This window comes from Callorhinus ursinus, unplaced genomic scaffold (genome assembly GCF_003265705.2).
Source record: "Callorhinus ursinus isolate GAN/ISIS: 27379988/994484 unplaced genomic scaffold, GSC_fseal_2.0 scaffold9, whole genome shotgun sequence".
In the NCBI taxonomy this organism is placed as follows: domain Eukaryota; kingdom Metazoa; phylum Chordata; class Mammalia; order Carnivora; family Otariidae; genus Callorhinus; species Callorhinus ursinus.
The window spans coordinates 56,249,567-56,262,537 of NW_027397071.1; the positions used below are offsets into that span (position 1 = coordinate 56,249,567).

The 12,971-nt window shown below is 43.2% G+C and overlaps 1 protein-coding gene across 2 annotated transcripts in view; it reads left to right on the forward strand.

Moving 5' to 3' along the window:
* The window catches only part of FYB2 (FYN binding protein 2), a 139,471-nt gene that overhangs the window by 82,709 nt on the left and 43,791 nt on the right, over positions 1-12,971 (forward strand). For both annotated transcript variants that reach the window (XM_073896677.1, XM_073896678.1), the window contains exons 6-8: positions 3,710-3,744; positions 6,412-6,443; positions 11,013-11,121. In XM_073896677.1, the coding sequence (XP_073752778.1) occupies positions 3,710-3,744; positions 6,412-6,443; positions 11,013-11,121 (176 nt within the window). The remainder of the gene's footprint in view (positions 1-3,709; positions 3,745-6,411; positions 6,444-11,012; positions 11,122-12,971) is intronic.

A 12,971-nucleotide genomic window follows, 5' to 3' on the forward strand; every position in this document is an offset into this window, starting at 1 on the left:
ACTTGACTCTAACAAAATGTTACAAGACTTAAATTTTGAAAACTACAAATTGCTAATGAAATAATTCAAAGGAAACCTACATAAATGGGGGAGATATACCATGTTTTGTTGGGGTTAATGTAGAGCATGGAATCAGCTGTAATACCTGACTTGCTAAAATGAAACACAGAGGCCGCTAAGGACAGAGAGGGTTTTGGAGAAGGGCATAGGCCTTTGGAATGCTGAGGCCCATGTGACCATTCTTCCTCTGCCGTTGGAATGCCACGGGGAGTTGCCTTCCCCGAAGCTTTCTTAGCCCAAACAGCCGCCCTGTGATCTAAGAGACATATGCATTGTCCCTTAGGCTATGTTTAGCAGAACTCGTAGAACACACGGATTAGCATGTCTTATCTTTCCTGTAAACAGATCCTCCTAGTTTCAGTAAGATCCCTTGTCACACATCACGTGCTTGAGAAACAGTGATTAGGATTTGTGATTATCCTGAAGGACCAATAAAAGCAGGAGCAAAGAAGAGCAAAGGGTCTTCGTCTCTGACCCCCTTGCCTTCTCCTCTCTTTCACAGCAAAGTTTGGAGTAATCTTTCATCTGTCGGTACAGGGATTGCTGGCCATTCCCAGCAATGTTTATGGATTGGAAAATTCCATGTAGAAAAAATATTCTCCCCAGGTTGATAGATTAATGTAATTCCTATAAAAAATCCCAGCAAGATCTTTTCTTTTTTAATATATTGACAAGACTATTCTAAAATGTATATAGAACAGCAAAGGAACTAGAATAGCTAAAAACAACAACAACAACAAAAACCTGAAAAATTGGGAGGTAGCAGACTACCTAATTTCAAGAATTATATCTGTAGTAATCAAAACTACGTGGCATTGGCAAGGAAGGACACATAGCATGATGAAACAGAATCAAGAACCCAGAACTGAGACCTACACAAGTGTGTCCAACTGATTTTTTTTTTTTTTTTTACAAAATTATAAGAGGGAATTTAATGGAGGAAACATTAGCCTTTCATGGTGTTGGAGTAATTGGATATCCATAGGTAAAAATCAATCAATCTCAATGTAAGTCTCACATCTTCTACAAAGATTAACTCAAAATGGATCGTTCTTTCATTCACCAAGGGTGAGGAATCTAAATGCTACCTTTCTGGAGGAGAGGGGGAGAGACATGGGGGAAAAGAAGGACGAGCTGGTTAGCTTTCACTGTCACCATTGTATGAGTTTGTCCCTTAAACGATCCCAGGAAAACAAAGACCATCCCCTTGGGGGTGCACAGCTCAGCATGGGTGCCTTTCTGAGGCTTTGCCCTTTTATATAGAATGTGAGTAAGCAGGATATAGGCTGTTCTAGAAGTTCTGCAGAATTGTCCTCAGAGGTCATCCAGACCAGCCATTCAGACTATGCTTCCTAGGCCCTAGGACTGTCCTGAGGGGTACTGGAGACCTTGAGGATAACATCAACCAGAGAAGTTCTGTGTATGCTCGTGGGCAATATTCCACTTAAATGAATGATTCTGTAGCTGGGAGGAAGTTTGAAAGCCATTTGCTAACAGAGTTGACCTTGGGCAAGTTATTTCACTCTTTGGGCCTCTGCTTCCTCCTCAGTGAAAGGGGGGTGTCAGTAGTGATCGTTGTGTGAATTACGTGAAATCATACATTTAAACACGTAGCATAGTCCCCGCTATTTGTAAGTGTAAAAAATGCTAGCTGCTTTTTATTATTGTTTTTATATTATTAGTAATAGTCCTCTCACCTGGTTTTCCAAGGTCGCACAGGGAGTTAGTACATGGAGAAAAAGCCTGGAAGCTGTGGTCATGTTATGGTCCCAGCAGTTGGAGGGAACTGAGGACCATCTTGTGATGTGTGTCCTTTCCGCCAGCTGGAATAAAGCTCGTCAGTGGGGAGAATGCGCTCCAGGGCTGTGGGTTGCATCCTCCTGTTATGATTCCTTGTCCCTTCCTGACCCCCTGGGGTACAGTCCTTCGTCCTTTATAGTTCTTCCTTGGGAGCAAGTTGTGATGGCAAAACTTATCTCTGGAGAACCTCTAGTTTGTTAAAAAAATCATAATCAAATTATGAATGCATTATTCAGTGTGTATTTTTGTGTAGCGGCCTTGACAAATAAGCTTCCTCTGAGGCTTGGTTTCCCCATTTCTAAGACAGAATAATAATATCTCCCCTCTCCCCAGGTGGCAGTGAGAAGCAGAAACATCATGATTTGTTATTTCTTTGAAAAACAAAGAATGATATATCAGTTCGGGGAGGGGACTTATTATTTTTAAAATTGGAAAAGAAATCCATATTTGGAATGGATATGGAGCAAATATGCTTATGCATCATAAGCAAATATTTATTATGTATTAATAGCTAAACAAATACTTTAAAGTAAGCAATGGCAAAATAATACATTTTGATTCAAAAATCAGTAAAAATAAAAGTGTACAATGACTCCAGTTGAAGTGCATAGTATTAATCATCTACTAAGAATTTTAGGTCTATGTGTCAAACAATCACGTGCAGGCAGTCCCTAAAGAAAACCTAGAATTTCATTTGTTTTATCAATGGATTGTATGTATAGAATAATAATGACCTTGAAATGCAACATGAGGGGCGCCGGGTGGCTCAGTCGGTTAAACATCCAACTCTTGGTCTCAGCTCAGGTCTTGATCTCAGGGTCATGAGTTGAAGCCCCACACTGCGCTCCTTACTGGGCATGGAGCCTACTTTAAAAAAAAAAATGCAACATGTTTTTTGGTCACTTTTCTAAACTAAAGCTTCAGGACCCTAGCAGCAAGAAAGAGAAGAAAAACAGGGAGAGTCCTACTTATTATGCATGGATATTCATTAACAGTAGGGGGAAACTTTTAGAGATGATATTTCAGCAAAGAAAAATCAAATAATCAATTTTATCAAAAACCCATCACTTTCTGTACAATATCTGGTGCTCTGCTAGGTATGTCCCATTTTGTACATCATCTCCTTTAATCTCCCCATTAACTGTGTAAGGCGGGTACTAATTGACTGCATTTCTCAAGTGAACAAACTGAGACTCAAGGAAATGAAGTAATTTGTCTGCAATCCCACAGGTAGGAAATGGCAGGACTGGGCTCTGAACCCACATTCTTGCCACTACTTGTGTTTGTTGATAATTAAGGTTGGCATCACATCGTTCAATAAAATCCACAGAACGATCAGAAAAAAATCAAAAGGAATTCAAACCTCAGTTGGTGGCCAGTCTCCTCTTTTCAAGCTGTGCTGGGGAAACAACAGTCAAGGAATAAAACACTTACAAGCGTGCTATGGACTTCATTTTGTTGAAGTGGGATCTAGGCTTTTTTTTTTTTGGAGGGGGGCTTTTTTCCTTTCCCTTCCCTTTCACGTTCCCCTTCCAATTGCAACCACTAAATTTCAGTGCTGTCTCTTAAGTATGGAGTATATATCTATTTACAGAAACAGGAAACTGAAAATTGTTTCACGTGTTTTCACTGACCATACATTCCATCCTGGAAATCCCCACAGAGATTAAAGCCATGGTCAGTGACCCGAGAATTCCCCAGACCACCCGGACAAAACCTCACACAGATCCATGTTCTGGAGGCTGAGAAAACTGAACTCTGCCATCCCTCATAATTGCTTGAATCCTGGGTGCTGTAAGAAACAGTGAATAAACTGCCTCTGATATCATTTTTTTCATATTTATTTTAGCAACTTACGAAGTCGAAATTGAAGAACCCCGAAAGGTATTGTTTCCTCTTTTTACCAACTTTATAACTATAACAGGTATACAGAATTGACTGTAAAGGGATTTCTTTTATGAGCAAGGAGAAAGGTCTTTGTTTTCCATTTTCTCCCGATTCCTGAGGCTTTTCCAAGACTCCAGCTGCTAAGATTCTGTCTCCTGTAATAACAGAGATAGAAAAGATTTTGTGGGGAGGAGGGGGAAGCTGGCCCTCATCCATTCCCGGCCTGTTATCTATGGTGGCCAGCATCAACTGGCCTTTAATAACGGTCCCTTCAGAGAGAGGAGTGCTGTGGCACAAGCCAAATTTGTATCTCTTGCGCTTTCGGGAGGATGACCAGCTCTTTGAAGGTGCATTTTCTGGCTCCTGGTGGGCATGGTGCAAGGTGCCACCTTGAAGCAACTTGGTTAGGGCCCAAGCAGAGTCCCTGCTGGCCTCAGTCCCAGCACCTGCCCATGTGATCTAGAACCTCCATTTCCTCACCTGTAAAATAGAGGTAATAGAAGTACCCACATCTGGGGTCATTGTGGGAACGAGAGTAAGGTAAATTCAGAGAAACCATTTGATAGTAAATGCCTGCATCTCTCCCAGGCATTTTACCTCTCTGGGCTCCAGCTGTGTCTTCTGGAAAATGGTGTATTCTCCGTGAGAGCAGGAAGCCGATGCCCTGTGGTGACCACATCTGCCATAGTAGACACTCAATAAATAAGGGGGTTCATACTTGTTTCACTGAATTGCTGAGAGAACTCAAAAGTAGCTAAGCTCCCAGTACAGCGCTTGGCACACAGTGGGTGCTTGCTTCGTGTTGTAACTGCACCAATGAAGGTTCACTCTTTTCTCACGGGGTTCATTTAGTCAAGATCTTTCATCTTTCTGCTTGTTTTCTTACACCTACTAGAAAGGACTGTCCTAGGTACACTTTCTAGCTAGAAAACTACACATGATTATTCTTATTAAAAAGAATAGAAACATTCTATTAAAATGCTTCAATTATCCAGCAATATCTCTAAAATAATAAACTTTTCTGCACAAGTGAACTCTGTAAATAACTAGAGTTTATCTCATTCAAAAGATAAAAAGCATTAAATTATTTTTAATTTCTTTTAAAAAGATTTAATTTGAGAGAGAGAGATGATGGGGGAAGGGACAGAGGGAGAGAGAATCTCCAGCAGACTCTGTGCTGAGCTCAGAGGCCAACACGGGACTGGATCCCACAACCCTGAAATCACAACCTGAGCCAAAATAAAGAGTCGGATGCTTAGCTGACTACATCACCCAGGCGCTCCGTATTTTTAACTTTTAAATCTTAACTTTCAGACATGTATTGTGTTCATCTCAGTATTCTTGTTTTGGTGGGTGGAATCTGATCTCACCCTGTCTTCATAACATGGAATCCTCTGGAACATAAGGGATTGAATGGCTACAGTTCACACTCTTCTTTATAAGATGCTCTTAGTGCCTTGGGACACCTGGGTGGCTCAGTCAGTTAAGCATCTGCCTTAGGTCAGGTCATGATCCCAGGGTCCTGGGATTGAGCCCCGCATCGGGCTCTCTGCTCAGCAGGGAGCCTGCTTCTCCCTCTGCCTCTGCCTCTCCCCCTGCCTGTGCTAAATCTTTAAAAAAAATGATGATGATGATTTTAGTCCCTTGTTAGGTGTTCAGAGCTAGTTGTCTTCCCACAAAACCCCAAGTCTGTTTGCTGTCATTGTTTTCTGTTCTCTGACAGTTTTGCTTTCTCTGTCAATATCTTTGCGTCTAGCAGGGAGTCTGTCACGTGGAAAAGCCTGTACCAAGTCCTTGTTGTGTGTCAGGCATTTGTGCAAACATGGGAACGCTTCATCCTCTGTGCTCCCCGGTGAGCTAGTTTCACTGCTTGCATTTTACAGGGGAGAACTGGGGGCTCAGAGAGGCTCAGCCTCCTGTAAATACTGTAGCTGAGGTCCATCTGACTTGTCAGTCTACCATCTACATTGTTAGAATTATATGGAAAATAAAAACCGGTCATCCCTGAATGAAGGCCTGCGGGGCTTTCCTCATAGGAGGGCAAATGAGCTTTTAGGCTGGTCTTGGGAGCAGCATTTTCAAGGCTTAGCTATTTTCTGTTTTCTTCAGCATTCTTGTCTAGATTCAAAATAATGAACGGATCAGATCTCGGTGACAACTGAATAAATGAGCTACATTGTGGTCACTGGGACATAATCTTAATGGAGCCAAATCTAGATTATATGAGCGAATTTTGGATCAGAGGGTGCACAGCCAGCCAGGGAGAGTTCCCAGCATGACTCACTCACTTGTGTCACCACTTCTGCCTGCTGTAACATTGCTCCGATATCACAAGTGCGTATTTCCCCAAATGATGGGAAAGCTTTATTCTACAGGCACATTCCTGGAAAAGCATGCAGAGGACAATTTATTATTCTAAGTCAGATAGTACATTCCCTCTGGCATGCACTGTCACACGGGGAATACTTCTCTTCCTTTCCCACTGACCTTCATTTCCACCGGCCAGGATTCCTGGAAGTTTCTGTTGTCAGTGTCCACCTTTGCTCCGTGCTGAGACCTCACCTGCCTGGTCTTTTGGTCAAGTCTCTAAAGATCTGTAATCACACAACAAAGGCATGGTTTGGATTGGTTTATGAAAATGACCATTTCCCTCTTTACTTTCAGCCTTGGAAGAATGGTCTCCATCAAGAACTTCGGTGAGTTTTATCTTCAAATTGAAAAGAATTAATCCAACCACTGGCCCTCTGATGAATGAACTAGTTTACCTCAATGGGTCAGCTATGCTTGCAGAGACTGACCCGGTTCAGCTTCCCCAGCACCTCATAAGGTGCCTGGTGCAGAGAAGGTACTCAGGGGTCCTGCCCGGCCTTTCCCTCCTGCCTTGTTCCAGCCCACACCACACTCATCAGTAAACACTTACTGAGTCTCCAGCATGGGCCAGCCACTTGCTAACCACTGGGGCGGTAGCAGTGATGGCGACCTGGCCACTACCCTCAGGGGCTCCTGGACTGTGGGAATCACACAGTCAACTGGGCATATAACCGTCATGTGACTGCCAAAGAACTTAGTTTCCAAAATGCACCATGCTGTTTCAAATCTCTGTGCCTTTGCTACCTTAATTCATTAATTCACCCCAACTTAACGATCTGGTAAGCCTCTACTGACCTTCAAACATTCCCACCTATAAGAAGCCTTCCTAAGCCCCCTCCTTGGAGAGAAGTAGCCAGGCTCCTCCCTGTCAGGTTCATGAGTTTGCACTAACATCACTGTGTGTCACCGGTTTGCTAACCTGCCAGTTCGTCCTCACTCTCCTTTTCTTCACCCCTCCTTGTGTGTGAGCTCCTTGTGAGAAGGGCCTGTGTTTTCTTGTTCTTGGTGTTCCTGATACCGCTTATACTTCTGGGTCCAAAGCAGGACCTTGGCAAGGCTGTGCTCTGACCCACCTCTTCAGAGTCTATGTCTATCATTCTTCCCCCAGAGTTACTTTTTTTTAAATTTTTTATTGTTATGTTAATCACCATACATTGCATCATTAGTTTTTGATGTAGTGTTCCATGATTCATTGTTTGTGCATAACACCCAGCGCTCCACGCAGAACGTGCCTTCTTTAATACCCATCACCAGGCTAACCCATCCCCCCACCCCCTGCCCTCTGAAACCCCCTTTTTTTCAGAGTCCATCGTCTCTCATGGTTCGTCTCCCCCTCCGACTTGCTCCCCTTCATTCTTCCCCTCCTGCTATCTTCTTCTTTTTCTTTTTTCTTAACATATGTTGCATTATTTGTTTCAGAAGTACAGATCTGTGATTCAAAAGTCTTGCACAATTCACAGCGCTCACCATAGCACATACCCTACCCAATGTCTGTCACCCAGCCACTCCATCCCTCCCACCCCCCACCAATCCAGCAACCCTCAGTTTGTTTCCTGAGATTAAGAATTCCTCATATCAGTGAGGTCATATGATACATGTCTTTCTCTGATTGACTTATTTCACTCAGCATAACACCCTCCAGCTCTATCCACCTCTGTTTCAGAGGTACAGATCTGTGATTCAACATTCTTGCACAATTCACAGCGCTCACCATAGCACATACCCTACTCAATGTCTGTCACCCAGCCACCCCATCCTTCCCACCCCCCACCACTCCAGCAACCCTCAATTTATTTCCTGAGGTTAAAAATTCCTCATATCAGTGAGGTCATATGATACATGTCTTTCTCTGATTGACTTATTTCACTCAGCATAACACCCTCCAGTTCTATCCACGTCGTTGCAAATGGCAAGATCTCATTCCTTTTGATGGCTGCATAATATTCCATTGTGTATATATACCACTTCTTCTTTATCCATTCATCTGTTGATGGACATCTTGGCTCTTTCCACAGTTTGGCTATTGTGGACATTGCTGCTATAAACATTGGGGTGCGCGTACCCCTTCGGATCCCTACATTTGTATCTTTGTGGTAAATACCCAGTAGTGCAATGGCTGGATCATTATGTTAGCTCTATTTTCAACTGTTTGAGGAACCTCCATACTGTTTCCCCCAGAGTTACTTTTAATGCATTAGAGTAAACATGGTTGGTGAGGTCTGGAGAAGCAAGTATCAAAATTCCCTGGCTGAGGCTAAACACACAAGCACTGGGTCATGGGGAAAGCCTGTTTCATCTCTCTCCTTGAGTTCTGGCCTGCCTCGATTCATGCCCCCCCATAATTACCCTCTGGCATCTAGCATGGTGCTTGATACTTGGGAGGCCCATGTCTCATGATTTCATTGTTTATTGAGCTTTTACTCTGTTCAGATGCTGCTAGATTCTGAGATACAGAAATAAATAGAACATATTCTCTTCCCTTGGTTCAAGATGGGCATGGAGGCCAGAATGGCTGGGGGTAAGGGGTTATTTGGAGGGGGAAATGACCGTCTCAGTAGGAAGTTACAATATAATATAATCACTGCTAAGTAGTTATAGGAACACAGAGATGAGACTCTGGGCATACTTTCTTGAAGAGCTGACCGGTGAGTTCAATCTTGAAAGACCGGTAGGAATTGGCCAGGTGAAAATGTCAGAATGTATGTTCCAGGCCTAATTTACCATTTAGACCAGCCCTGTCCAATGGAACTATAAGGCAAACCATAGATGTCATTTAAAATTTTTCTAGTAGCCAGGGCGCCTGGGTGGCTCAGTTGGTTAAGCGACTGCCTTCGGCTCAGGTCATGATCCTGGAGTCCCGGGATCGAGTCCCACATCGCGCTCCCTGCTCAGCGGGGAGTCTGCTTCTCCATCTGACCCTCCCCCCCTCATGTGTGCTCTCTCTCTCTCATTCTTGCTCTCTCAAATGAATAATAAAATCTTTAAAAAAAAAATAAAATAAAATTTTTCTAGTAGCCAAATGTTAAAAAGTAAAAAGAAACAGGTAAAATTAATTATAATGTATTTTATTAATCTCAGTATATCCAAAATATTATCATTTTGACATGTAATCCATATAATAACTGTTACTGGTGTATTTTATAGTCTTTTTTTTCATAATAAGTCTTCAAGATCCAAATATGTTTTACACTTACAGCTCAATTTGGACCAGATATATTTCAAATGCACAATAGCCACACATGGACAGTGGCCACAATTGGGCAGCACAGATTTATACTTTATATTCTAGGTCAGGGCGGAGCCACAAAAGAGTTTCAAAGCAGAGATAACATACCCCAACCCCTCATAGTATTCCTAGAAGTCACCATATTGAGTTTAATTTGATAATTGTTTATGGAGATCCAGCTATACAGAAACTACCGGACAAGACCTGAGGGGCAAGATGGATTACCAAGGGCATGTACATCAACAAGGCAGCTATGTTTTAGGCGAAATATCAACAATGTGCAATGAGAAATAAGAATTGGGTAATTGTAACACAGCAAATGCTTCCATGAAGACAAGGATCCCAATTACTGCAGGTCCTTTATATGCTCTGAACAATGCTAGGCTTTCAACATTTTTCTCACATTTCATTCTCATGGCAACCATGGAGACTGGCATTGTGACCTTTCATTTATAAATGAGAAAATTTGATTTTTTTTAGAAAGGTTAATCGTAGACTAGCAGAAAGAGGGATATATAGTGGGGATTAGAAGCCAGCCCTCCCTCACTGCCCCTGATCATCACAGAACTAGCAGATGGCCTTAATGGGGGGCACGGTGCTCAGTAATTAGATGAATGAATGAAACTCCTGACAACTCTTTCCATTGTCTTTCAGAACAGTACTGTCTCTGGTGCTTTCCTCCCTTGATGACCCCCTCTTCTGAGTTTCTTTGAGGGCTCTTCTTTTTCTGCCTTCTGTATGAATGTGGTTGTAAATCTAGTTCACTGTGCCAGAACAGAAGTCCTCATTTGGGGGTTGATGGTTCCCCAGCATTCTGTCCTTGGTTCTCAGGTTTTTCATGACACTGTCCACCTTGCCCTTCTCTCTCATACTCCCTCCAGTGCAGCTGCCGTCTGTATACTGTGGTGCACGGCAGTCCTTCATTTCCTTAGGGAAGACTGGCTAAGTACCTTACCGCCCTGTGCCAGGCCCCATGCTATTGCTTCTCTAGATTACACAGCATTAGTGCTGGGGATATGTAGAGAAATAGCAGAGCTCTGCCTCCTTATAACTTGATTGTTCATTTACAAGGCAAAGTGGAGGAACTGGAGGCAGATCCATAGACTGCGTTAGAATACAAGATAGAAGGACAAAGTATTGGGGCAATGGATAAGAAGGTATGACTGGGAGAATCAAGGAAGGATTCTCAGAAGTAAGATGATTCAGACAAATTGAGAAGGGTGTGGTGTTTTCTAGCAAGATGTGGAAGGCATGTCTGTCAAGGGAAATCGCAACTAAAAATGGAGAGTTGCTCAAAGTAGGATGGTTGGTTTGGGGAACGTGAGAGTCTACAGCAAAAGTGGAGGGAAGGAGCAGAAGTAGATGGTGTTGGAAAGAAAGGTTTCGGCCAGATCACGATAGGCTTAGATTTTATCCTACAGGCAATGGGGAGTTCCTAGGAGATTTTAAGCAGGGATTCGTTCTGGCATTGCTTGGAGTAGGTAGAAACTCAGTGAAATGATCTAATGGGTGAACTGATCCTCATCTTAGAAGACGGTGGGGAGAGGTGGGGGATTATTTGTGTTGTTTACATTCACTTTTTCCATTCATTTCATTTAGGATTGGGTGGTACACTATGATCTAAACACTCTAAACCTCACTTTTCCCCTGGTATCTCTTCACATCTAAGTCCTAAACATGAAGATGAAGATGAAGATAAAAAGGAGAAGGAAAAAGAGCCACGTGAATTGGAACCTCAAAAACCAGAAAAGGATCTACCTTCAAGCCATCTCTTCAAGGTATCAGTGTTCTAGGGTTCCAGGCCAAACAGTAGAGTTCAGGCATGTCATAGGACTAGTTCATGGAGTGAACTTTTAGAGGCTGAGACAGCAGGTCTCCAGAGACAGAGTCGGAAGACCCTGTGGCTGTTGGGTGTTTTCTCAAAGAAAGGAACTTGACAGTAACACTGAGCTCTAGCCTCAGGTTTTCTACTTATTAGCCATGAAGCAGGCCTTAGGAGTGGGGCTGGGACTAGTGTGAGTTCAGCAAGGCATCCAGAGGGCAAAACACAGACACTCATTTGGGGGCTGTACCCTGCAACTGAATGACCCCGGAAGGAGGGCCTCCTTAAGGTGTGTGCTAGAAGGCCCTGCTTAGAACGACTTATTCTCTGAGCTCAGTCATTTCATCTATAAGAGAAGAATAAATAATCCCTACCCAGTTACCATACCCAGTCCCACCCTGATTCTGTCTTGTTTGTGATGATAAGATAATGTGTGTGAAAGTGCTATGTAAACGATAAAATACCATAAAAATGTATTCTTACTTATTGGTAGATACTGTATGTGTATGTATTCATATCCAGTTGACACTGTCCCCTTCAGACAGCTAGAGTGGTCTGCTCAGAACATTCTAAAAACCTATTTGGAGATGTGCCTATCTTAGAGTATCAGATTGTTCCCGTCCCATCTGCAGGGCTCAGGTAAATCAAACAGCTTGGTGGTGGCGTGGGCCTGACCTGGTGGGTAGGCCCAGGCCAGGATGGATCAGGATGTGTGTTTATAGAGGATCACAAAGCAGCATAATTCAAGGAAGAAGTAAGTCACTAATTGTGAAAGTTAGGGAAGTGGCATTACATGCCAAGGCCAGAGGGAGGATGAGGCCATAAGTGGGTGATGAGGCCAGAGATCAGAAAGGCGTTAATCAGAAGCATGAGAAAGACAATGGGGGATCGTGGTTAGGGATATTGACCATGAAAAAGCCAAAGCAGGGATATGTTCTCTATCAGTGCTGGCCGTTTGATAAGAGCCAGGTATGGGGTCAGGCTACCACCAAAGGGACATATTCCTGCTTTTGTGGTGTAGATTTGAGTTTGGGAACTTGTTAAAAGTGACTTGGATTATGTTAGGTAAATGTGGTGGGCAGTGTAGCTGGGCAGTGCTGTTTGGGGTCAGATGTAAATGGTAAGTCAGTAGGTACAGAATCCCCTGTGATTCAAACTGACCCTAGGAAGCATTCCCAAGGACAGGCCAAGGGGAACCCATACACTGCCTTATTAGGGGCCATGGTAAAGGAAGGTAGTCACTGCATTTGTGTGAAACTCTGACTTATTTTTGTCATTTTTCCCCATTAAAAAATTCATTCTTGTCTGTGTGACTTGAAAGAATGCCCCTCCTTATATTCTCCTTTTAGTTTGCCCAGACCCCACCAAGAACTCAGGAAATCCCATACTTAATATCTGTTAAGTACTTCAGCTTCTTCCAAGTACTTTCAGATGTACTGTCATAGTCAACTCTCCTGTCCACTTGACATCCAAAGTACAGTAATCTCCTCTCCCATTGTCATCTGATAAATGGCCAGAAAGGCTGTAATGCTCCTTGGTTTCCAGTGTCTATTCCTGGCAATCCATCCAGATCTTTCTGAAATGAACATCTGCTCAGATTGCTGCCTGGGGCTCAGTGAGGCCCACACTGAAACTTGCATGCATGACCCTGCATTACTCAGCCTCATTCTGTCACATCTTTCTCGCCTTGTCTTTTTTCCCTGTCCCTTCCAGTCTTCCCTCAGCATCAGCCTCCATACACCTGTCCGAGGACCTAACACTTCTCCAGATACCCATGCCTTTGCTCATGCTGACTTATCTGCCAGG